This window comes from Phocoena sinus, chromosome 5, assembly GCF_008692025.1.
Source record: "Phocoena sinus isolate mPhoSin1 chromosome 5, mPhoSin1.pri, whole genome shotgun sequence".
In the NCBI taxonomy this organism is placed as follows: Eukaryota; Metazoa; Chordata; class Mammalia; order Artiodactyla; family Phocoenidae; genus Phocoena; species Phocoena sinus.
Window position 1 is genome coordinate 110,271,722 of NC_045767.1, and position 25,544 is coordinate 110,297,265.

General features: G+C 40.8%; 1 protein-coding gene across 9 annotated transcripts in view; it reads right to left on the reverse strand.

The window, feature by feature from the left end:
- DCLK2 (doublecortin like kinase 2) overlaps positions 1–25,544 on the reverse strand; it is a 160,960-nt gene that overhangs the window by 48,161 nt on the left and 87,255 nt on the right. For 6 of the 9 annotated variants that reach the window (XR_004350141.1, XR_004350139.1, XR_004350140.1 and 3 more), the window contains exons 3-6: positions 20,799–20,901; positions 16,361–16,462; positions 15,437–15,487; positions 11,689–11,783 (exon numbers count right to left, since the gene is read on the reverse strand). Coding sequence is in view for 5 of the 9 variants with exons in the window: in XM_032633585.1 (XP_032489476.1) it covers positions 11,689–11,783; positions 15,437–15,487; positions 16,361–16,462; positions 20,799–20,901 (351 nt within the window). In the remaining 4 variants the exon portion in view is untranslated. The remainder of the gene's footprint in view (positions 1–11,688; positions 11,784–15,436; positions 15,488–16,360; positions 16,463–20,798; positions 20,902–25,544) is intronic. The other 3 variants (XR_004350142.1, XM_032633587.1, XM_032633588.1) reach the window with 1 other exon arrangement.

Genomic DNA, 25,544 nt, shown 5'->3' on the forward strand with positions numbered 1-25,544 from the left:
ACTAAACATTTTTTTTTTAATCTCTTAAAATTCTAATGAGCTTTCATGCTTCCATCAGCAACCAGGATGCTGAGACAGCACGAAGACTGTGCCTAGATGCTGCATTTGGGTGAGCTGCTCCTCAGTAAAGCATAAACGGATGGCAGCAACTGGGTTCTTTCAAGATATCTTCCATAATTACTAACTGGTTCAAAAAGATGTGATGATGTTTAGGGGTGGGGAGCAGAGGGGACATATTTCCTGGTGAGTGAAGGAAGGAAAGTGATTAAAAAGACTGAAGACATTGCCGAGCACATTCTCTGGGACCTGCTCCACTGCGTCACCACCTACCTACTCTCTGGCAGCAGTGGCTCCGTTTTTATGAGTATGCAAGGCAGGAAAATGCACAAGAAGCCACTTCTGCTAAGAACTTTTTAAAAAAGACTTGAAAACAAGCAGAAAAAGCTATACAGTACTCTCAACTAGCTTCATTTAAAAGGGCATTCAGGGTTAAGTACATTTGATAATCATTAACATGCCAGCTTTCCACATTTTTAGTAAGGAAGTTAAGTCAAAGTGTCCTACATTAAATTTCTTACTATTTCTACAAAACTTAGAATTTAAAGAGAATGTTAAGTGCTATACTAAAATTGTGAAGTTTTGTTCAGAAATAGGCAATTCTCAAAAAAATATAGCAAAAATAGTTCTCTTAATGGTACTTAATAGAACTACTTAATAGTCCCAACTTCATTTTGGTTTTTCATAAAAGGAAGCATTTGAACAGAATCTAGCAGATATACTTGTGTAGTGAGTTGACTTTCTTGAATGCATCTTGGAAAACAGCATTATGATTCAATTTTTAAGTGGCCTACTGCAGGGGTCAGAAACATTTTCTGTAAAGGGCCAGAGAGTCATTTTAGCCTTTGTGGGTCATATGGTCTTTGTCACAACTACTCAACTCTGCTGTTGTAGCGTGAAAACAGCCATAGACCAAATGGAAACAAATGAGCATGGCTGTGTTCCAATAAAACTTTATTGAGAAAAACAGGCGTTGGGCCAAATGTGGTCACAGGCAAATAAATCCCCGGTCTACAAGAACTTTCTTAGGAAAGCTTTTCCTCCAATATCATTCTTACGCTTTTAAACGCTTAGAACAGAATAAACCCCAGGGTATGGTTGTTATAAAGCAGTGGTTCTCTGTCCTTGGCTGTACATTAGAATTACGAGGGAAGATTTGAAAAATTCTATTGCCAAGCTGCACCGCAGATTAAAGAATTCTTGCGTGTAGGGCCCAGGCATCAATATTTTTTTAATCTTCACAGAAGGTCTAATGTGTAGCTAAGGTTGAGAACCTCTGTGGAGGAAGTTTCTGGCAGTAATCGTAATTAATTGTCCAGCTATCTTAATTTAAGTTCTCTCTATCACTCATCCAGTAATCTAGCCATTGTGAGTTATCAATAGCCCAAGAACAATGTTCTCTTTGTAAGAAAAGGAAAGAAGCAACTCATTACAGTTTACTGAATACCTACTTTGTGCCAAGTCCTAAAATGAGTACTTTTATATCTTATGAATTAGGTATTATCATCATCTCCATCCATCTGTGAAGAAACCAAAGCTCAGAGAGGTTATATAACTTGCCCAAATGCCACAGCAAATGTGGATTCAGAATTTAAACCCAGGTCTGACTGCAGAGTCCAGGCTATTCGGCTAATCTCACACTATGACCTCCTCAAGAAGTCTTGTACCCTATGCCAGACTCACTGATCAAAATATTCACTGGGGTATATTTAGAACATGCTTTCAGAGTACATAACTATTATCACATTCTTATAATTTAGTCAAATAATATACAAGTCGATAAATACACAGCCTTTCTTCACATAAAGCAATCTTAAGAAAAATTTTTCTTTAAAAAGATGACCTCTGAAATGTACCGAAGATTTTTTTAAAAATCAGTATTCTAGATATTACTTGTAAATAGATTTGCCTCATTATCATTTTTGTGGTATTTTTAAAAAAATATCAGAAGTAACAGTTCCATTAATTAGAAGGAAAACAAGTATAAATTAGGCATCCATTTAAAAATAGAAGATTTATCACTTTAATATTGGATTTGTGATAATTTACTTTGAAATACTTCAGTATTAGTAATGAGACATGAACAATTAATCTGAATCAGCACCTAAGGGTTAGTAACGTACAAAGTATTTTTATCTGTAGCCATTGGTTTCATTTGGTAAAATCAGTGGTGCTTGAGACTTGTGACTGGTTCATAGTGGTGAACAGCAGTAAACAGAACCCACTGGGTGTGCATGTACATGGTTTGAGATGGTAGCCAGCTCAAGTCCATGAAAGTTTAATAGGGAAGAACAAACCTGACTCCATACTGGATGTTTCTTTTACTTTAACCTTTATATTCTATTTCTTTTGCTACAAGTTAATAACTAAAAGAATGTTGCTTATAGCCTGAAATATACAGGACAGCCCATTCTCAAGGCTCTGACCTTTAAAGATATAACATTTTCCCATTCATATAGAGATAAAAAGTTGCAGAACAGAGAATAACATTTGTCTTGTTGGAGGTTGAGAGGAACATTGTGACCTGAACTACCTGGACAGCTGCAAGAACAAAGGATTCTGGCACCAAGAAGTTTTCGCCAACCAACCACAGCTCCTCCCCTAGTAGTATAAAAGAAGCCTGAATTCTAACTCAGGTAAGATGGTTCTTTGGGACACTAGTCCTCCATCTTCTCGGTCTGCTGGCTTTCCCAATAAAGTCTCTATTCCTTGCCTCAACAACTCCTCTCTCAATTTATTAGCCTGTCATGTGGTGAGCAGTACGAGCTTGGACCCAGTAACAAAAGGAGCTGTATGGAACCTGCTGACTTTGGCTTTCTGTTCCTCTGAGTATCGCTGCCACCTCAGTTGACGACATGGCCTGCCAAAACCAGCACAGAATCTCATCACATCCCTATGAGTGAGCCTTTCAAGCATTGGATTTTGCTTACTGGATTACTGGATTTTTCCGCAACAGGTGGTATGGCCACACCTACCTGCTAAATATGTCTACATGATTTCAGTGTGAGGTACCACCAATTTCTAGGATGCCTGCATGGTGGGGGAGGTGGTGCCTGTCTCTTCAGTGCCAACAATGGAGGCTATCACTGTCTGTCACTGGCACAGGTCAGCTCACTACCACAACCTCTAAGTATTATTGCCATCCAATTTTCTAATGCGTGACCGAGAAGAAGGTCTAATTACCCACTTTCACGAATAAGGGGGTGTTTAAGAGAAACACATATGCTGCTTATATTCAAATAAAGTTTTTACAGTTGATCCAATTTCTACACTGATTTGCTTGGCAAACTCTCCCTCCACCCCCATAAAAAAGGGCTTCCACCCAGGTGAGCCATTTACCCACCAAATGTTTCTTTTTTTCTTTTTTCCGGTACGCGGGCCTCTCACTGCTGTGGCCTCTCCCATTGCAGAGCACAGGCTCCGGAGGCGCAGGCTCAGCAGCCATGGCTCACGGGCCCAGCCGCACCGCGGCATGTGGGATCTTCCCGGACCGGGGCACAAACCCGTGTCCCCTGCATCGGCAGGCGGACTCTCAACCACTGTGCCACCAGGGAAGCCCCCAAATGCTTCTTTTTTACTTAACAACTACAATGTACAAATCACTGTCCTCAAACAGAATCTGAGAGTCATTGTGACGATTTATTTTGTTAGGGCACTGAAGTCTTCAAAACTGCTTAGTCCCTCTTTTGCTTTTGTTTCTGTCAACAAAATCAATTATGTTCAGAGATGAAGTCACCACCCAGCATTTCTGAGGTAATAAAGGAGGTATATAAGTCGTCAGTCTCTTCTTACTGAAGACCATTAACTAGTTTTAAATACCAAAGAAAAGCCAAAGCTCCAGGGAAAAGCGAAAATGTTGAAGGTCAGAAGCTACCGTGGATTTACATTTCACAGCTTCGAAAAGAAGTTTTGAGTTCAGAAGGTCAAAGAGTTACATTTTAGCTCTGCCAATCAGTATGAGATACTACCAGCCCTTTCATCACACTTCACAAATCTGGAAAATCTTTCACCACCAGCAGACCCAGGAGACATTCATCAGACAAAAATATCAGCACATCAGACAGTTTATAATCTCAAGATGTTGGATAATGTTCCAAATGTACTTTTTTCTTTCTTCTTTCAACCAACAAGAATGCTCACAGTAGACAGCACCTGGGCATACACTTCAGCATCAAAACAGGAGACATTTCATCCCCCAGTGTCCACAGATGTGCCCCTGACTCTGAAGCCTTGAGTTACTACAGCCTTGAAAGTCTTAAACTGGGACATGGATGATGAATTAAATTTCAGGGAAATGCTTTCTTCATCCATCTGGCAGCTGATGACACATTTAGTACTCTTCATTGCCTATCTGTCCCAAAGAAAATGCTGTGATTTACTCACAGTAAATATTCCTGAAGGGAAGGTTATCAGCTAGATCGAAGGGACTCAGAGGAACTTGGGCAGAGGAAACAGGAGATCACGGGCTGAGGTCTAGGAGAAAATGGAGGGTCAGGAAGATGGGGGATTAAGAGAAGAAAACAACAGTGGTGGTAGGATTCTAGGATTTGCAGGGGAAAGAAAACAATGCACGGGGGAGTGATCGGTCTGGAGAACAAAAGGACTGGAAGGAGAACAAAGCAATGAAATTGATGGGGAGAGAGACTTTTGTGGTACTCAAAAGGGAGAATGGACAGAAGGCTATTGAGGGAGCAGAGGCAGCCTAGGAAAGAAACTCTGGGTGAGATGAAAGCAGAGAGAAGAGGAGTGGGAGCCAGCCTCCAAGATGGTCCCCATGAGCCTCGTCTCCTGATGTCCATGCCCTCACGTAGTCTCTCCCCACGCTTAACTGGGCTGACATCTGTGACTACTGAGCTATGATGGAAATGATGGTGTCTGACTTGCGAGGCTGGGTCATAGAAAGGGGAACTTCTGCACGGCACTCTCTTTTAGACCACTCACTCTGGGGAAATGCAGTCGCCACATCCTGAGGATCCTGAAGCCAATTTATGGAGGGGTCCACATGGTGAGGAACTGAGGCCTCCTGCCAAGAGCCGGCACAACTTGCCACCAAGTGAGTGAGTCACCTTGGGAGGGGATCGTCTGTTCCCAGTCACGCTTCGGGCGACTGAAGCCCTGGTATACATATTGACTACAACCTCTTGGAAGATCTTAAGCTGCTCCTGAATTCCTGACCCACAAGAACTGTGAGGGAAAATAATTTTTTATTGTTGTTTTAAGCTGCTAAATTTGGGGATAGCTTGTTACTAACAGAATTACCTATAGATTACTAATAGGGTTGGAACATGTAGAGAGGGCAGGAAAACAAAGACGAAGGGTAGAGCTGGGAGGGAAAGTCATAACAGAAAAGCAGAGAAGGTAATAAGAGAGGAGAGGAGTCTGACTTCTCTCACTTTCTCTTTCCTTCTCCTACACTACTGCATATCATTTTATTTTTCTAAGTGAAACTTCCCTCATGTGAAAACTGAACCTGGAAACCCCAATATTTACTGTAATACAAATAGAATATAAAAGTATAACAACAGAATAATAGAGTAACAAAGCTATTCTTAGTCCTTTCTTTATATTTAATCAGTTAATCTCAACCCTGTGCAGTAGGTCCTAGGAATCCCCTTTTATACAGATAACGGTGATGTGAGTTGCCCAAGGCCACACAGCTAGTGAGTAGCCAAGATGGAACCCAGACACTCGGGTTTCCGAGCTCACAGCCTGAACCACTGCACCATCTTGTGTCCATCTCAGAGCAGGGGCCTCTGGGCTTCTCCCTTCTCTGAGCCCCTCTTTCTATGTAACTAGCGGGTGCCATCTCTGCCTTCAGCCTCTGGCCTAAAGGGGTCCCTTATCTTAACTGGGACAGACTGGAACATTCACAGAAAATTTTAATAAGCAAGGAGAATAAAAGGAAAATAAACAAGAGTTCTTCCTGACACGGGCCTAGTACAACCTGGCATGAGCTGGCCTTACCTCAAGGCCTTTGGCTCCCCTTCTGCCTGGCTTGGTGGGTAGCCTGGTCCACAGTGGTGGAAACAGCTGCAAAAACACCTCCTCCCCACGTGACTATCACCACGAGTGGTCCTGTCTTTTAGAAAAGCCGGATTCCCCAAACTTGTACAGAAGCAAAGCCAACTTCTCATACCTAGGCACTAGGTTCTAGGGAAGAAGCCCAGTGGGTAGCCCTAGCAACTCATTTTACTAATTTTTGGTCTGACTACATAGTTCCTGTCATCTGTATAACAGACTTGCCCTGCTTTCTCACTGTGTCTTTGGGGGCTAGTAGTGGTTATGAGTGTGCACTCTGCATGCAAATCCCAGTCACGCCAGCGTGCTCACAGTGTGGCCTCCATCTCAGGCCCACTATGGAACATTATCCCAGGTCGAGGTACCCATGCACCTGCTGGGGCAGGACTACACAGTCTGTTTCCAACCTGTGCCAGTCCTGACCATACTCAGCTCCATTGCTGGCTTCCAAAAAAACCCAAACAAACCAACCAACCCAATAACCCCAACCCATTGTGAACTTGGTCATTTTACTAAAGCTGACCCACTAAAGTAAAACTGCTGGTCACACAGTGTAACCATTTCACTTGAAAAGAATCCGCATTAGATACGATGAACAATCCCTTACACCAAGCCTCCCAGGAAGAGCTGCCAACAGGAGTTCTCTGTCTTCCTCGCCCTTCCTCTGGCCTCTCCCCCCTCCCCTACCCCAGGATCACCTCTCCCTTTTCCCTCCCCTCCCCTCTCCTTATTCCTTTCCCAGTCTCACAACCCGTTTTTCTTCAGAGCATTTGTGTGTATCTAAACCCAGGCACTCACCCTCCTAAAAGGCCTACACAGCACAGCTTTTCCAAGGGGTACCTGTGTTGGGGTCACTGAAGCAGGCCCACCAGGGATGGGGGAAGGTCAAAAGTTAGAGACGGAGACTGTGAAAGGGTCAGAGATCCCAACTGGCCACTGGGACCTAGAGCCACTCACTTCACATCTCGGCACCTCAGATTCTTTTTTTTTTTTTTTTTTAGGTCAAGGTGAGTTTATCGTCCCAATAGCATAACCTAACTGCATCCGAAACCATCTCAAATCCATCTTTAAGCTAGTCAGGAAAACAGGTTATTATTTTTAAAAATCACTTAACACTGAACAGACAGGACCTCTTAAAAGGCAGCTGACTATACCATGGCACCGTCATGACCAGTGCAATGTTTTTTTCATACTTCCTAAAAAGCTGCTGTGAATACTGATTGTACTACTTTAGCATATACTCAAGTGCTGGCCAAATACCCACACCCACCTCTTACAGAGTACATGGTGAGAGAATAACATTGACTTCATATGGCATCACACTCGTTTTAAAGCAAAAAAAATTAAAATAATAATAAAAGAAAGTCCAAGATGAGAAACTGTAACAGAGGGAGAGATTTGAGTGCACCTCAGATTCTCCATCTATACAATGAAGACAAACTAAAAGATCTGAGGCCACTTCCAGTTTCCCTATTCTATGGTTTTGGGTAACTGTCTAGCAAAACCAAAGAGTTATAATTGAGGGACAACTAACTCTCAGTTGTCCTAACATCTTTTGGTTTTAGGTTTAAAGAACCTTAATTACTTGGTCGCCACACTATTTCTTTTTTTTTAAATTTTCTTTTATTTATTTTTTTATACAGCAGGTTCTTATTAGTCGTCCATTTTATACCCATCAGTGTATACATGTCAATCCCAGTCTCCCAATTCATCACACCACCACCTCCACCCGCCTCTGCTTTCCCCCCTCGGTGTCCATACGTTTGTTCTCTACATCTGTGTCTCTATTTCTGCCCTGCCACACTATTTCTTAACACCCCACCTTGCAAAAAAACATTCCCAATTTGAGGAAAGCTTTGCTTCTTCTCCTGCCTTTGGTCCAGCCCCTTAGAGAGCTCGACCTTCTATGAACGGGTATAAATGGAGCAGAGTTGTCTTCTTCACAAGAGTCCTATCGAGAAAACAATGAGGGCTTTTTGTGGAGGAGGGGGAGCTGCTTCTGAATTCCTGTCTTCTTCAAGGAGCAAACAAAAACGACGCTCTGGGTCAGAGATTAAACATCACAATGTCACTATTTCCATTTTCAGTTCTTTCAGTGTCTCCACCCAAACACAAAATGGTTCCCAGAAACTGGCACAAAGGGGGGAAAAACTGTGACAGGATATCAAATTCTGCTTACCTTTGACTTAATTTTGCTTAATTCCCTAGTAAGTAAAACCCAGATAGTAGAGAAAAAAAAGCCATCTGCCAGAAACTGTGTCCTGGGATACAGAGTGATGTGGGTGCCAACTCCTGCATACGTTGTCCTGGCTTGGTTTGCTTGCTTTTGTCAATTCCCTGATTCTCTGGAAAAACACTATCCCCAAAGCCATGAAAGTATCTAAGTAGGATAAATAGTGGTAAAGGGTTCCTGCCCATGAAAAACAGCTCTCCATTGTCAGACATCTCCTCTTAAATGATCTTAATAAGCTATTTTGAATGAAGGGGAAGGAAAAAGCATAGCACTAACACATGGTAATTATCTGTAATTCTCCATTTGTAATGTCACTGAATAGAGAAAATAATGCAAACGTGGACAGATGCTGACTAGAGCTCTACAATGACATTGAAATTACGGTATTTTGTACAGTGAAGAGAACAACTAAGCTGCAGTATTTCAAAGGCAGGTTTTCATTCCAAGGACAATACACACCATGGACTGTGGGGAACTGTGATGAGATGAAATGTCCACAAAGTACGACCCCTGGGAACAGGCAGGGGTTAGAGGTACTTAGCTTTGTGTCCAAACAGCTGATGGGTGTGGCAGAGACTTGTTTAGCTGCGAATATTTAATGTAAGATTCAGTGATTCTCCATCAGCTTTAAAGTGAGAGGAAGAGAAATAGACTCCCCAGCTTCCGAGACAGATTTTTGGGCAACTTAAAAGAACTCTAATCTTAGCACTCTAGAAGTTATCTAAGGTCAAACATCCTTATTTTACAGATGATCAAAAGAAAACTCAAGAGGAGGTCTCACAGCTGTTAGCCGAGCCCCAGGTGTGGTAGAGGAGAAAGGAATGGGTGGGAGGTCATGGAAGAACCACTACTCTTTATCTTACTGGTAATCTCATCTTTACTCTTGACCAGGAATCAGCATTTCCCTAACCTTCTTCATTTATTTCTGCATCAATAAGTGATCCTTGAGCGCTTACCATGTGCCATGGAACTGTGTGTGCTAAAGGCTGGGGTTACTCTAATAATTAAGACACACCTAGTGTAGTGAGAACAATTTTATCTAATGTCTCTGCAATAATACAACTTATTAGCATGTTTTAAAAATCCCATGCCTCTTCACTCCAGACTTCGCATCTGTGGGTGATCTCCTGCAAGTCTGTGCGCATACATGAAGGAATGGGTCTGGACTCAGAGCATTAAGCAGCACCAATTGAGCCAGTGGCAACAACAAAAAAAGGACAATCTTGGGCTGAGAGCTGAAGATGGACTGGGAAGAAAGATGGGAGACCAGGTTACCAATGGATAACAAAAAAAAAGGGGAAATGACCAAGACCCTGGGTAAGGTACCTTCTGGGATGGCCGCACGCAGTCCTAGGTCAAGGATCAGAGCAGCCCTGCCTACAGCAACAGCCTGAGGGAGAAATACAAGTGACCTTTGCAGGTGGACCACTGCAAAGCTTAGGTTAGGTCTGCCCTAGGTTGACAATTACCAGCACTTGGAACAACTTGCTTTAGTTTTAACAAAGGATGAAACAACTGGAACTGGAAAAGAGGTGAATCAACTTGATCTTTAACTCTAGTTCTCTTGAAAGTTACCCGGATTAAAAAGAGAGCATCTCCAATCTATTCTGGAGAAAATAAGTTGGGAAAGAAAAGCTGAAAATAATTACATGAGTGATTTTTAACGGAAATAACTTTTTTGGGGGGGTTGACATTTAAGAATTCCATTGAGGGACTTCCCTGGTGGTCCAGCAGTAAAGAATCCACCTTACAAAGCAGGGGACGTGGGTTCGATCCCTGGTCAGGGAACTAAGATCCCACATGCCGTGGGGCAACTAAGCCCGCGTGTCACAACTACACAGCCCATGCGCCCTGGAGCATGTGCGCCACAACTAGAAAAGAGAAGCCCGTGCACCCCGCGTGCCAAAACTAAGACCCAACACAGCCAAAAATAAATAAAAATAATAATAAATAAATCTTTAAAAAAATTCCACTGAAATCATATTATACACTGACCTAAGCCAATTTAGCACTTCAGAAAATGGCCAGTTCTTTCGATAAATATAAGGAACTTCCAGCACGTAGAGGTTACTGAGAGCTTATGTGTTCCCAATCCCAAACTGACTATTCGTCTCAGTCCAAATTCTGCCAACATACATAAGCAAGCAGGCACAAAAACAGACAATCTGATCTGTCCTTTTCCAGAAGAAACTTCTCCTTTTGAAGTCAGGCACTCAGACAAGAACCATGCAGTTCACTCTGAGGTAGATACAACATCCTCAGGACAGGACAAGCACACCTGAGTGTCAGGTGGAGAACAGAGCACCGCAGGCAGTGAGGACCCGCAGGCCCACCGCCCTGCCGGCCCAGCAGGTTCCCACCCCACATTCACCAGGCGTGCTGGGGCTTTTACCTTTCACTTTATCAGTGAAAAATGTTTTTCAGCATCCTTAAAGTCAAGAAAACCACTTGGACGATATCTGAAGTGTTGGGGCAACCAACTTTCAAGAATGTATTCCTAACGAAGGTGCTTCCGATGTTAAACACTCCAAGAGAATGAAAGTTAATACGCGTGTACATCATGGCGCTGTGTACACTTCCATCTTCCTAAAGTGCATTACCATACAGACAATGTGACTGTTTCTACAAAAGGACACTTTCAATCTTTAAGAAAATTCATGTACTGCTTTTTTACCGGGCAAATTTCCTCTTATAAACTTAAATTATTGAGGGCTACTCAATCAAATTAAACTTGTGGAAATCCTGCAAATTTGGTTTTGCTCATCATTCATTCTTCTCCTTCTCTATTAGATAAAATGCCTATTAAACCAACTGCTTAATCATGTTAAGTTACTGTTTATATTTTTAGGACACCACAGTCAAAACCTAAGATTTATTCCTAAGTTCTTCACCAAAATGAACATATTTTTCTTACTAACTTTTCTTACTAACTTGTGTATATAAGTATTATGCTAGAATTTCACTCTGATTTAGACTTTCACACAGTCAAATTATATTAATGGTATTAAAATCATGATTTTAAATGACATTTTAAAAAAGAATCATGGTGTTCTCCAAGGCTTTGCCATTGTAAATCATTTTGATAATAATAGGAAAACTGCTATTTATTTATATAAAACCACATTATGTTCAACCCTAACCACAACTTTATATTCCCATTTAAGAGATGGGAACACTTTAGCTCAGAAGAGTTAAATGAATTGGCCCAAATTACAAGATGAAAAAGGACACAAGATTCAAAGCCAGGTCTTCCTGGCTCCAAATCCTAAACTCTTTCCTTTATGATTTGTTACTGCACCCAAGCCCCTGAACAAGTTAACTAAACTATGCATCTCAAAATAACAAAATCACACAAATATGCCATATATCCTATTTCATACCTTTAATCCTCTGAAACTTCCTGGGCTAGCTGGAGAGGAACTGGAGGATTTCGTAGATTTAGGAGTGGAAAGCTGGCTGCTGGGAGTTCCATTAACTGATCACGAGACAACAAAGGAGACAAAGGTCATTAAAACCCAGAACCACCAGATTGTGTAAAAACACTAAGCATATGCCCAGTATAGCTCCAATGGAGCTTCAATTCATTCAAAGCTCAAAGCAGACGGTAACTCAGCACAAAGCAAAAATAATGTGTCTTACTGCATTACAGACAAAGTATCAGACAAATAAGCAGCGAAACTAGAATTATTTTCAATAATAGTTTTCCAACAGTGACATAAACAAATATATAAAACGTTATGGAGTTAGAGATGTGAGCAACAACTTGTCCATATATCCTGCCTGCCATCAAGGGTAGAGAAATGCATGGCTGTTATATTTGTAATGGTCTCCTCTGAAGGTTGTCCTATAACTACTCCAATATCCAGTGTCTTAGTATACACCAACCTGAGTAACCAAGACGTTCTTGTGGCTCTCCCAAATCAATTCCACCATGATTCTAACACATTTTTTAAGTATATCCTTAACGGAAAAAGAAAATTACTGGTCATTTTCCTTGTAATACCTACTTATTTATTTGAAAGCCAATTTCTTATTATCTAGACGAGTTATTTCTAATTCCTTCCATTTTCTTGTCTTCTCAACTTAATTTCCCCACTATTTAGCAAGTCTTGGTGTTTTTTTGTACACCCTCCTCCAAACTTCCATACACTTCCTATGTTAAAAGCTCAATTTAGAGACTCGGTAGGGAAGAGTATGGGCACGGCTCTTTCAAGGGGAGGGTTAGTTTGCAGATTTTATACTATACAATGCTAGTCACACATCTCAGTATTACTCAGGCTTATTCCTAATTATACCAATGGGATCCACTTTGGCTGTAATTTCACAAAACTATTAGTTAACATCTGGTATTGGTGTGTGTGTATATATATATATATATATATATATTTTTTTTTTCCCCTCTTCTAAGGAGTGCTTTAACCCCTTTTATCATTAATCTTCAATGCTTCTGCCCCAAGCAGATGAAAACTGGCATTCGTCTCTATGGAAAGGAAAGCAAAGTCCATTTCCTTTTAAAAAAATCTTTTTAATAAAAGGGAGGAGACAACTGTTATTTTAAATGATGCTAATAAATATAAAAAGCAAAATGCAGAGATAAAGGTCCTGAATAGGTGACTCAAAAAAGTAAGCACCAGTCCTTGAATGGAGGCCGAATTCTGGATCTGTAAGTATGTGTGATTAGATGAATCAGTCATGTATGTTTATTATATTCCTCCTTGTAAAAATTCAGCAAAGATGAAAAAATTTTCCAGTTATTTTTAAATTACCAAACTTGAATTTTTCTAGTTTAAAACCACTCATTCACAAATCATTATCAGTTATCTAGATTTTCTTAACAAATGTATGTGGGTATCTAGAGCACAAGTACAACACAAGAAACTGTACAATTAATTAGAAACTTTTAAGAGTATTCAATAGCCCTGATTATTTTTCAGTAAAGTTACACTTCAATTAATGCTCTTTCTTTTAAAAATTCTCTTTAAAGGGAACTGGTGGTAGGAATTCACGTAAAATAGAGATTACTATGAGCAGTGAACTAGTAAGCTTGCTGTGAGCTGATACTGAGTTTGGCTCTGTTTCTCCTTCATTCCACACAGCAACCTGTTCAGGTCACCAGTTCCTCCTCACCAAGGGCTGTTACCTTTCACTGATATTCAGAAACCACTTCGATATCAAAGATTTCCTTGGAACAGTGACAGAAAAGGGACTAAAGAAGAAAACTTGGTTCCTGCAAATGGTAAGCCCGTGGCAGACCAATTTCACTAAAAACACACCTCCTGCCTAAACGTAATTTCTTAACAAAACTCACTGCCAGGGATTGAACTGGTATCAGTAACTACATATCCATAGTTACCCTCAAATAACTCCCATCCTAAAGAGACACTAAGCCATATATAGCCCTCTCAGTTTCTTATAGCATTTGAAAGGTTCTAAAAAGTTGTTGTCTAGTGAGAAGTTCTTAACTCCATTTATTTGCACATCTCTCCAGTCTCTGGGAGGATAAGTGGGGCCTGGGACAGAGCCACATTGTACTTTCTCCCCCGACACTGCTGCTACCAACAGGAAGGTGGATGGACAGTGCCCAGCGTCTCTGCAATGCTCCCCTCCTTCACCACAGCCTGGATTTTCTCTCCCAAAATAAGGCTCTTATCCACCCTTCCCCTCAACTGTAAGGTAAGAAACAAACTTGGGGGCTTTCTTGTTTGTTTGCTCTGAATGTTTTTTATCCTGGTGGACTACGACAGATTCACAAGCTAGAAATCTGAAGTGAGAATTTTTAAGATGCAAGTTGTGGTAACTATTTACCCACTTGTATCACCCAGATTAATTTCTATGTGTTTACTACATATCATTTAGCTATTCAGATAAATTTAGAGTTTTGTTGAGGAATTTTGTCAGCCAAAAGACTTCACTGATGGGAGCACTTCCGTCCCAAGAGTGAAAAAGTACAATATGACATTTACAAAGTTACTTGCTCTGTTTGAAATTCCAGTGAGTCCCATGGAATGTTCTAAATGGTAACAGGCATACTACAGCTAAAGCAGTCCGTAAAAGCGAGTCATACTTCTGTGTACTGTGGCATTTAATAATACAAAACTCTCTGTCCATTTTCTGTAACTGCAGTGTGGGCTGAACATGCTTTTGAGTTAATCTCTTATAAAGAAGCCATTTGCCCTCTGAAACGCGATTTACATCTCACAACTTTTACTTGTAAGTTAAGATAAACTTTATTAACCCAAACCCAAATATGGACTCACTTGAAAATCTGGAGTACTGGAATCCTAAGATTTTCTCAAATCAATTTCTAAGCATTCCAAATTCCAGTTTAAAAGATTTATACACTTATCAGACTATGTTACGAAGAAGTTGGTCTACAAGACAAGTATGGCTATGAAACATGCTTTTAGTTCAATATGTTAATTCCCCTCTTTAGACCTCAGGCAGACAAAATTCGATTAATTTTAATACCTGATCCTTGAACCACTCTCCCCACTTTTATTTATATTACTTATGTGATAAGCATCTGTAAACCTATCACCAAAACAAAAGCTAAGAACCTGACAAAAGTCTAATTTACCACGTGGTAAACTCAGTGAAGTGTATTTATGCAAATTTCATGTGATATTAGCTTTCCCTGCGTGTGAGATACTTTACAGAAAGCACAATATGATTTGAAATAAGCTTAACATCAGAGAGATGCATTCAGTTAAAAATATTCATATCGTTGATATTTTAGAGAGAGGATGTTGGGCCTATCAACCCCAGGGTGGGGAGGAAGGAGAGGAGAGTATAATTGCTTCTATGGCCATTTTCATATTACCAACAACCCTTAGCCTTTTTAAATAACAGGCTATTCTCCCAAATTAACACCCCTTGAAGCGCCGTGTCTCCTCCATCACTGTGTACCGTGACTACACACAGACAGGCACCTGGCAACCTTCTGAGGATGACTGGCTCTCTAACAAGTAAGGGAGGCTGAAACATTGTGAAGCGCTTGATAACTGCACAGATGTCCACTGGTAAAAGCCAGATGCATTCATGGAAATGGAGCAAAAGGAAACAGAAATATGGCGAAAGACGAAAACAAAAACCCAGCAGAGCGACAAAGCCATAATAATCATGGCTCACCTGGGGATTTGGCCGTAGAGTAGGCCCTGGAGTAGTGGCCACCCCTCTTTACTGGACACATTCAGTATAAACAAAGGAGACAGTAAGGAGAGTGGTTATTCAGCAGGTCTAAATGTGTACACAAAAAGGAGGGCAAAACAACCCGACCTAGAGAAAGTGGGATAGGTGCAGCAGCAGCAAAGTAGAACACCCCCCAAATTCAGTATTTTATAAAAAGGCTGATGCTTCAGACAGTTTTTGTAATACTACTTTCACATGTTCTAGATTTACCACATGTAAAATCACAGTTTTTTCACAATCCTTTCCTTAATGGGAAATGATATCAGCAAAATTATAACTCACAGAATCAATATATAAAGATTTAGGGGATATTTTAATTCTTTAAAAATGTCAAAAGCTGTCAAAATTATGACAAATCTATAGGCTCAAGATCTGAAAGAAACTTAGAGGTAAGTCTGACTCTGAAATAAGCAGTGCTACTTTCTAACAATAATCGTTGCTCCTATTAAATTACTCGATGGTGGAAAAGCCTGTGGAAACTTATCAAGTAAATACATTGCTGTTAGGCGTGTATGTTTATGTTTTAAACCAATAAGATAAGGAAATATCCACAATCTTATAGCACAAAATTAAAAATGCAGCACACAGCGGTCAAAACCGTGAAACACTTCTACATAAATACCAGAAGAATCTAGGTAAGATTGTTCTTGAGAAAATTTGTCAGAACAAAACCAAGTGTTAGGACACTTATTATAACTTTGAGAAACAAACTTAAACTTCTGGATTTAAAAATCATGTCATGTATATGTCATTCTGGAACCTGGCTGCATACAAGGATGGGAATGACTACTAATTCATATTAAAGAAAACTGAAGAATGATCTGCTCCTTTTGTGACTATCCATTTCCTTTTCCCTTTAACTACCTGAAGCTGGTGATTTGCTGCGTCGAGAAGGCCCAGGGCTCTTGGATCCAGAATACTTAACAGCTGAGGAGCGAGAATAGGATGACTTCAAGACGCGGCATTCTAGAAAGGAAGGAAAGTGCTTTAAGTCGAGCTGGTTTTAATTCTAACCAAAGGAAGAGCACAGATCACACATTACAGTAGTTTACTGCCTAGAACTATTACCTGATCATCTTTCCCATTAATGTTAAACAACTTTAATACACAGAGCAACCGTCCCAAAAGCACACCTGAGGTTACCTTAAATTAGGCTTCACACCTTGTGACTTACCTCATTGTTCCAGATGGAGTTCTTAATAAATACAGAAATCCTGATGTCCTAACTTGATTCACGCATACCTACAGCCTAATCTACACATGTGCAACTTATTATTATTATTTTGGTCAGTAGCATTGATAGGCAAAGGCTACAACAAAGAGTTCGCTCCAACTCTCTGATAACAGTTTGAAAGGGTACAGGACTCTAATTTATGAACCCCTTACTGTCTTATTTTCCATCTTCCTGAAGCGTCAAAAATGAGGAAACACGGGCTTCCCTGGTGGCGCAGTGGTTGGGAGTCCACCTGCCGATGCAGGGGGCGCAGGTTCGTGCCCCGGTCCGGGAGAATCCCACGTGCTGCAGAGTGGCTGGGCCCATGAGCCATGGTCACTGGGCAAGAGTAGCCTCCGCCTGCCGCAACTAGAGAAAGCCCGTGTGCAGCAACGAAGACCCAACGCAGCCAAATATAAATAAATAAATAAAAAATGAGGAAACTAGCTTTAAACAATAACTTTGGTCTTTCCATAAACTGCCAAATAAATTAGCATGTAAAGAACCAGAACTAATTAAACAGCTTAAATAATCACTTCTAATTTGAACAATTAAGAACCTGGTTTTTGGAGTCATGCAGATTTGGGATGAATCATGGATTTGACTTTGCTAACTGGTGGACCTTGGTTAGCTCTACGTCTCAGTTTTTTCCCCTATGAAACTGGGATGAAAATCAATCTGCTTCACAGCCTTCTTATAAGGATTCAATTAGATAACATATTGTCTGTAATTCACATTAAAATACTTCAATTTTCGCAGAAAGATTAAAATGGGGGTTGGTTTTCATCTATACCCCAGGGGCAATAAATTAACAAGGGAAGTACACTAATCAGGAAAATACACACCAGGGAGGTGAGTTAGCATCTGAAAGACTCTAATCAGAACCTTACTCAGAGGGGGCTGCAGCAATAGCAGCTTAGTTAATCAGCAGCACGGATGTTAGAAAGTACTCCACTGCTGGAAGGAGTGGTGTGTGGGTTAGTGAGAACTTCCTAAAGGTACTGCCACTCCCTTACGAGCAGGATGGGTAAATCTAGAAAGCCCATAACCAGAACTTCAGAACTACCCTCAGGGTAGGAATCTGAGCCAGTCCTGCACCCAGCTCGTGAACGGAGGGTTCTGTTCCTTGACTAAGACCAGCTTAGCTGAATTCTATGGATTTTGAACTGATTTTTAACATAAGATGTTGTCAGCAGTGTAAAAGGACAGAGCTGGGACTCATCAAGATTACAACACAAGTTAAATAACTGATTTTTAAAAAAAAAATCTTTGCCTCCTGAACCCTACCAGGACCCTGTGGGGCTCCTGGGCACAGAAGCCTTTCTGTGTTCCCCGTTTCTTTCTTTTCTTTCTTTCTTTCTTTCCCCCTCTCCCTCCCTCCCCCACCTCCCTCCCTCCTTCCTTCCTTTTTCTTTCTTCCTTCTTTCCTTCCTTCCTTCCTTCTCTCTCTTTCTTTCTTTCTTTCCATCTTGAGTATAATTGCCCCACAATGGTGTGTTAGCTTCTGCTTTATAACAAAACGAATCAACCATACATATACATATATCCAGAGATATGTTCCCCGTTTTTTGGAGGGAACAGACTCCAGCTTCCATGACTTCCCCTGAGTTCCAAAGGGCAGGTTCAAACAGTTGCTAATCAGGGAAGGGAGGGGATGCAGAGACAAGGGAGGAACAGCCAAGAAACAAAATAGCGCAGCCTTGGGAAAGGGTCTTGGTTCCCCCTCAAGGGATACACATAACAATATCTTTGAGCTCTTTCCAGAACGAAAACCCTCAATAAATGGAAGAAGTCAGCAATCTTCATTCCAGAGAAAACCACCTGAGGCCAGATTAAAGGAACCAGAAAAATTCATCGGAAGACTAGTGAGACCAGATTAAAGGAGTGCAGACCCTGCACGCGACACCCTGATCCTTATCAGCAACCCTGCCCTTGAACCATTGCTATAAAACTCCTCACCAAATCCCCCTGGGTAGGGACACACAGTTTTTCAGGGAAGGAGCCCACTGGGTCCCCCTCCGCCTGGCAAAGCAATAAAGCTGTTCTTTTCTACTTCACCCAAAATTCTGTCTCCGTAATTTGATTCGGCACCGGTGCACAGAGGCTGAGTTTTCAGCATCACTCCTAGTAAACGCACTTGTGGCAGAATTACGTCTGAGACTTGCTTTCATCATAAAATTTCATGACCTAATGGTGGTGATATAATAATAACATTAACAGCAACAACAGGGATAGCACATACTGTGTAATGGGCACACTTCCAACTGCTTTACACATATGAACTCATTTAATCCTCATCAAATTTTATGAAAAAGCCACTTTTACTATCCCCAGTTTGCAGAAGGTTAAGTAGGAATCAAGAGGGAAGAAATCAGTAGCTTTCACCCACTTCTAATTATTGGAGTTCTTTGGTAGCCAAAACAACAAAAAACTATGAACAATTCAAATAGCTTAGGTAAATTTACAACATACATGTAAAGCCCTGAGGACAATGCCTAGTACATATATAGTAAGTGCTCAATAAATGTTTTATTGCTGTTGTTGCCACCCAAATTAACTTTACAACCTGGAGTATAATATTATTGAGTTTCAGCATCTCAGCTTTCAAAATGACTCATATTGACATCGAAGAAATACTATGAAATGAAATTAAGCTACAGTCAAAAAAGTGGTAGGGGCTTCCCTGGTGGCGTAGTGGTTGAGTCCGCCTGCCGATGCAGAGGACATGGGTTCGTGCCCCGGAGCGGCTGGGCCCATGAGCCATGGCCGCCGGGCCTGCGCGTCTGGAGCCTGTGCTCCACAACAGGAGAGGTCACAACAGTGAGAGGCCCGCATACCGCAAAAAAAAGAAAAAAAAAAAAAAAAAAAAAAGATGTAAAATACAGATGATATGTAAATGCACGTTTTTCAGTCAACCCATGAGAACAGGGGAGAGCATTAGCATAGATAGCATTGGCAATTCTTTATGGACTTTCCGGTGGCATTACAAATCTAAAGCAGGGCCACTACAACAGAGTATAAGACAGTACAGAAACCCCCAAGAAATTTGGCAGCAGTGGAAAAAAACGGTAAGAGTAGATGAATGAGCCCCAAGCACAAAGTAGATAAATCGCCCCAAGGTAAGTGACATAGTGTAACAGGAAAGAATTACACAAGGAAGTTTGATACCACAGAATGTATCATCTTGAACTTTAAAAAGTCTACGGGTCGCCATATTTATTTGGTAGTATGTTTCTGTAATTTTGGACTGTCGGAACCACTACAACTGGAAAGGGTTTACCCACCAGTTTAGTTTTTGAAAAGTCAACTTTCCTCATTCATGAAATTAAAGAGTGGGACTGAACCTCCAACATCCCTCTCTTCTCTGTGAAATGTTATGTCTGTATGATTTTATCTCATTTAAAGATGAAGTTGACTTTACTATCAGCTAAGATAATCACTAATACTGCAACAGGTTTAAATTAGTTCCAGACAACAGATTAGAACAATATTCCCAGGATCAAAACCATCTGAAATCACTGAGGTTATTGCTAAATAGTTGAAAACTCCATTTTTTGGCTAAAATTAAGAGAAAGGGATTTTCTTATCCCATCAATGAAAATAGCTTTATTTTTCCTGCATATATAAACAATGCATGCTATTTTTTTTCTAAGTTGCGAACAGAGCAATGAGATAAAAAGAAACCTGAGATAATCACTATTAACAACCTACTATCCTTTTATGTATCTCTTTATGGACATGGAAAATGTATAATGAACTGTTTCAGGTTCAACACTATCCATACATTTAAGGTGGCATAGCCAGGCACCATTCTGGAAGAAGGTAGGAAATCCATTTCAGAGGCAAAACAATGCAGTAAAAAGAGATGGAACCAACTTGCTAAAAAATGAAAACTATTTCACTTGAATTAGGGTTTTTTGTTTTTTGCAACTAGGTAAATACCTTCAAGTTATTTTCTACTTTCATTAATTCAAAAAGAGTACCGCCAATGCCATCTTTCTTCAACACACCAGACCACTTAACATGCACCAAGTGAGAATCCCAAGCCTCCATTTCAGGGTTACAAAGATGGTCAATGAATTGCCTTACCACTGTGATCCAGGACAAAGTCATCTTGGGCATAACGGAATTTTTCAGGTCCACACGCAATAAAAACATCATCATCACCAAAAAAGTCTTGCAAACAAGTAACCTAAAAAAAAAAATCATGTCCAAGAAATAAATTAGAAACATTAGAAGTGAAACAAAAGTCAGCAAAATTAAATATATTTTCTAGCCTCACCTATAATACTGAGTCAGAATGAAAAACTATTTAATCGCACACATTTCCAAGCATTTCACCCTCCACAGAGCACTTCCACACAATGTCTCCTGACCGACCTCAGAACAACAAAAGGAGGGGCTCCTAGCTGGCATCAAAGTTCCTGTTTACAGGTGAAGTCAAGGGCATCCACAGGAGGCTCAGTGATGTATTCCAGGTTTCCCATTAACAGGTGGCAGAGAGGTCTCTGCTCCCAGTTTACTGGTCTACCTTCTTCTCTCCTAGCAACTCCATGTCCCAGCCGTGTCACCTTGGGCATGACCTCTCTGTACCTTTGGTACCTTGCACCTTAGGTTGTCCTGAGGATTAGCATATGAAAACCGCTTGGAATGGGTGCCAGGCATATAGGTACTCAATGTGCTAATACTCACCTTCACCACCACCACCATTATTAAGATCAGAGGAAGACTTGCCACGAAGCTAATGATGGCCCTTCCAAGGCCCTGTACCTAAATGTAGTCTTAATTTCATATTCTTTTTTCACCCTGCCCTCCCCAATACTGTATCAGTGTCAGATCCCACAGAACCTGGACCCACCTCAGGGAGCACATTCATCCCTTCATCCCGGTGGTGACAAGAAGAACCATCTTCCAGGACTTTGGATATAAACAGGCTCCAATTTTACCTGTTTTTTTAATGGGATGTATGATAAGATTTCTTTTTAACAAAGTACTCCTCTCCCAATAATAATGCATTTTAAAAAAAAAATCAGTGCTCTAGTACTTGAAAGGATTGAGAACCTCAATAATTCCTTAAGTCTTCCTGATCACTATTTAGCTTTTTATTGAAAAAAAAAAATCTCACTCTAGAGTTAGAAAAAAATGCTCTAGAGAGAAGATAGTGAACTATACACAATAAGTGGAACAGGCGTGGAAACTGCTCCAGTCCCTCATCAAGCAAGATGTAGCTTCTGTACTTCATTGAAACTCAGCTCAGGTCACAGTGTTTTTAAGGCGTGTTTTAGTCAGTTTGGACTGCTATAACAAATTACCATAGACAGGGTGGCTTAAATGACAGAAACTTATTTCTCACAGTTCTGGAGGCTGGAAGTCTGAGATCAGGGTGCCGGCATGGTTGGGTTCTGGTGAGAACCCTCTTCCTGGTTTCATCACATGGAAGGGGGGGGACAACACAGGAGGGAGCCAGCTCTCTCCTGTCTCTTCTTATAAGGGCACTAATCCCATCATGGGGGCTCCACCCTCACAACCTCATGCAACCTTACTTACCTCCCAAAGGCCCCACCTCTTAATAGCATCACAATGAAACCAAGCAGGACCCTGTAGGGCTCCTGGGCACAGATGCCTTTCTGTCCCTCATTTTCTTGTTTGTAGGGAACAGACTCCAGCCTCCATGACCTTCTCTGAGTTCCAAAGGGCAGATCTGAACAAATGCTAATCAAGGGAGGAGCACTCAAAAAACCACCAGAGGCCAGATTAAAGGAACCAGAGAAGCTCATCAAGAAATTACCGAGATCAGAGTAAAGAAGCACAGGCCCTGCACACCCTGATCTTATCAGCAACCCCACCCTTGAACTACTGCTATAAAACTCTGCATCAAATCCTCCCAGGTGGGGACACACAGTTTTTCGGGGCAGGACCCCACTGTGTCCCCCTTTGCCTGGCAAAGCAATAAAGCTATTCTTTTCTACTTCACCCAAAACTCTGTCTCTGAGATTTGATTCGGTGCCGGTGTACAGAGGCCGAGCTTTCGGCATCAACACTGGGGATTAGGGCTCCAAGATATGAATTCTGGGGAGACACAAACCTGCAGTTCATAATAGAAGAATAACATTTTTCACCATTCCTGTGAAAACTGTTTCTCTTCATCTCAGGTGGCGATCACACATACCCCTTCATCCTTGCTAGGATCCTGGGAGTCATTCTTTCCTCCCTTCTTCACCAATCCCTCACATCATTTTCCCTTCCTACACGGCTCCCAAATATTTCTATCCCTACTCCTTGGTTCAGCTTTCACTTTCTCTTGCCTGGGCGCCTGCCACTGCCTAGTAACAGGCTTTCTAACCCCAGTCTTTACTGCTCCCCTCCTTCCAGTCATCACTGTTCTCACGGGTGTGGAAATAAATGAAGACCACGTGGGCACATGCAGTCTCTTAAGGTGCCAGGGTGCCCGCACCATTCACAGTGCTCACCGACCTCCTTCCTTGACAAGAAAATGCTCCTTCACAGGGCACACGAGACTGACCCTGCCTGAGCCTCCAACCTTGTCTTTGCCATTTCGTCTGCACACCTGTTCCTCAGCCACATCGTGACTTCTCTGGGTTCCCTACCTGTATGGTGCTGGTGCTTCTTTTTTGTTAAACAGCGTTATTGAAACATGATTCACAAACCATACAATTCAGCACAGAATTCAACAGTTTTTGGTATATTCAGAGTTCTGCAACCATCACTACAATCTATCTGAGAATATTTTCATCATCTAAAAAGAAAGCCCCAGGCCCATTACCATTCACTCCTCATGCCCCCATCTCCTCATTCCTAAGCACCCATAATCTACTTTCTGATTCTATGGATTTGCCTGTTCTGGACATTTTACATAAATCAAATCATACAATATGTAGCATTCTGCAACTGGCTTCTTTCACTCAGCATGTTTTTAAGGTTCATACGTGTTGTAGCACATATTAGTACTTCATTCCTTTCTGTGGCTGAGTAATATGCAGTTGTATGGATATATACCCCATTTTGTTTAGTCATTCATCAGTTAATGGACATTTGAGTAATTTCTACTTCAGTGTTGCTTCTTACTACTATATTTTTCCCCATGCTGTTTCTCAGCCTGAAGTGGTCTTTCTGACCACTCTTTGGTGCTGTGACCTCCAGGTAGGCAATGATATTTCTGATTCATCATTCCCTAGGGTCTAGGAGAATTCTGGCTTTGGTGGATGCGTAATACATGTCTGTTGAGTGAACTGTGGCTTGGTATGGAGCTGCTCCTATTGGAATTGAGTTCTCAGACACTGAGTAACTTCTCTGGGGTGAGTGGTGTCACAGATGCAATCTCCACTGCCACCTCCACCACCATCACTTCATGTAAGACTTACAGAATTTAGGCATCACTTAACCTCTCAGAATTGTCTCTCTGTGTTGCATATGTGTTACCTCATTAATCCCTACAACATCCCTGAGGTTGATGCTATTATCACTCCTCATTTACAAACAAGAAAACGGATCTAGAGTGACCAACCTGCCCCCACACAGGTAGTGAACACGAGCACAGGAATTTAGACACAGGTCCTCCACATCTATATCTCTGCTTTAAACTTAACACCATGGTGTCATGTACACACTGCTATATTTAAAATGGATAACCAAAAAGTACCTACTGTATAGCACAGGGAACTCTGCTCAATATTATGCAACTAAATGAGAAAATAATTTGAAACAGGATACATGTATAACAACCACTTTGCTGTACACCTGAAACTATCACAACATTGTTAATCAACTATAGTCCAATATAAGATAAAAAGTTAAAATAAATAAATAAATAAACTTAACACCATGGTGCCTCCCCTTATGTGGAATCCCAGAGTTCATCTTTCTACTTTTATCTCTTTTTTTTTTTTTTTTTGCCGAGCCGCACAGCATGCAGGATCTAACCCCAACCAGGGGTCAAAACCCATGCCCCCTGCAGTGGGAGTGCAGAGTCTTAACCACTGGACCACCAGGGAAGTCCCTTTCTACCTTTATAGTTCTTACCACATTCCACCTTGCTTTATAGTCATTTATGTCTCTCATATCTCCCACTATTTTGTTTTTTACACACATACATTTAATAAATGGTTCTTAAATGGAACTGAATCCAGTTTTACTTTCTTGGCCAAATAAAACAGACATCTGCCAAAGTTTAATCCATTTTTTTAAATCAACATTTCATTTGTTTTTGTAATCAATTTAGCATGAAAAAATGACAACTGAATTTTCTAAAATATACCTGTATGAATATCTGTTTGAAAAGTCAATTAATTTTTAGTTGATTTTATTACAAGGAAACATTTCATCTGGCACTAAATTAGTTGGTATTTGAGTAGAATAAATGTCAAAGTAAATAATTAAGTTGCCTATTATGTGGAATAAAGGTATTTATCAAGTCTAAGGAATATAACAGATCAAAAGGTGGTTTATTCCCCCTCCCCCAGCAGTTCTGTTTATGGATAGTTCTTCCTAACCAATTGTTTAATGATTTCACCTGTCAGTATAAGTTTGGTTTTCCAAACATGGTTTGCATAAGATGTCTGCATCCCTTTAATTCAGATTCTAGCCACTAAGTACATATCTGGTTAAACAGTTAACCAAATTACATAATTAGCAATGGGTTCAGATTACTTCAAATAAGTCACCACTACTCTCAAGAAATGACAGGTGTCATACAAATAAATGATAAACTGAGATAAGCAAACATGCATTTTGGCTAATTTTATTTTATTAACATGTACTCAGGATACCAACATACCTCATAACATATTAAACAACTCCCGTTTTCATTCATTCAAC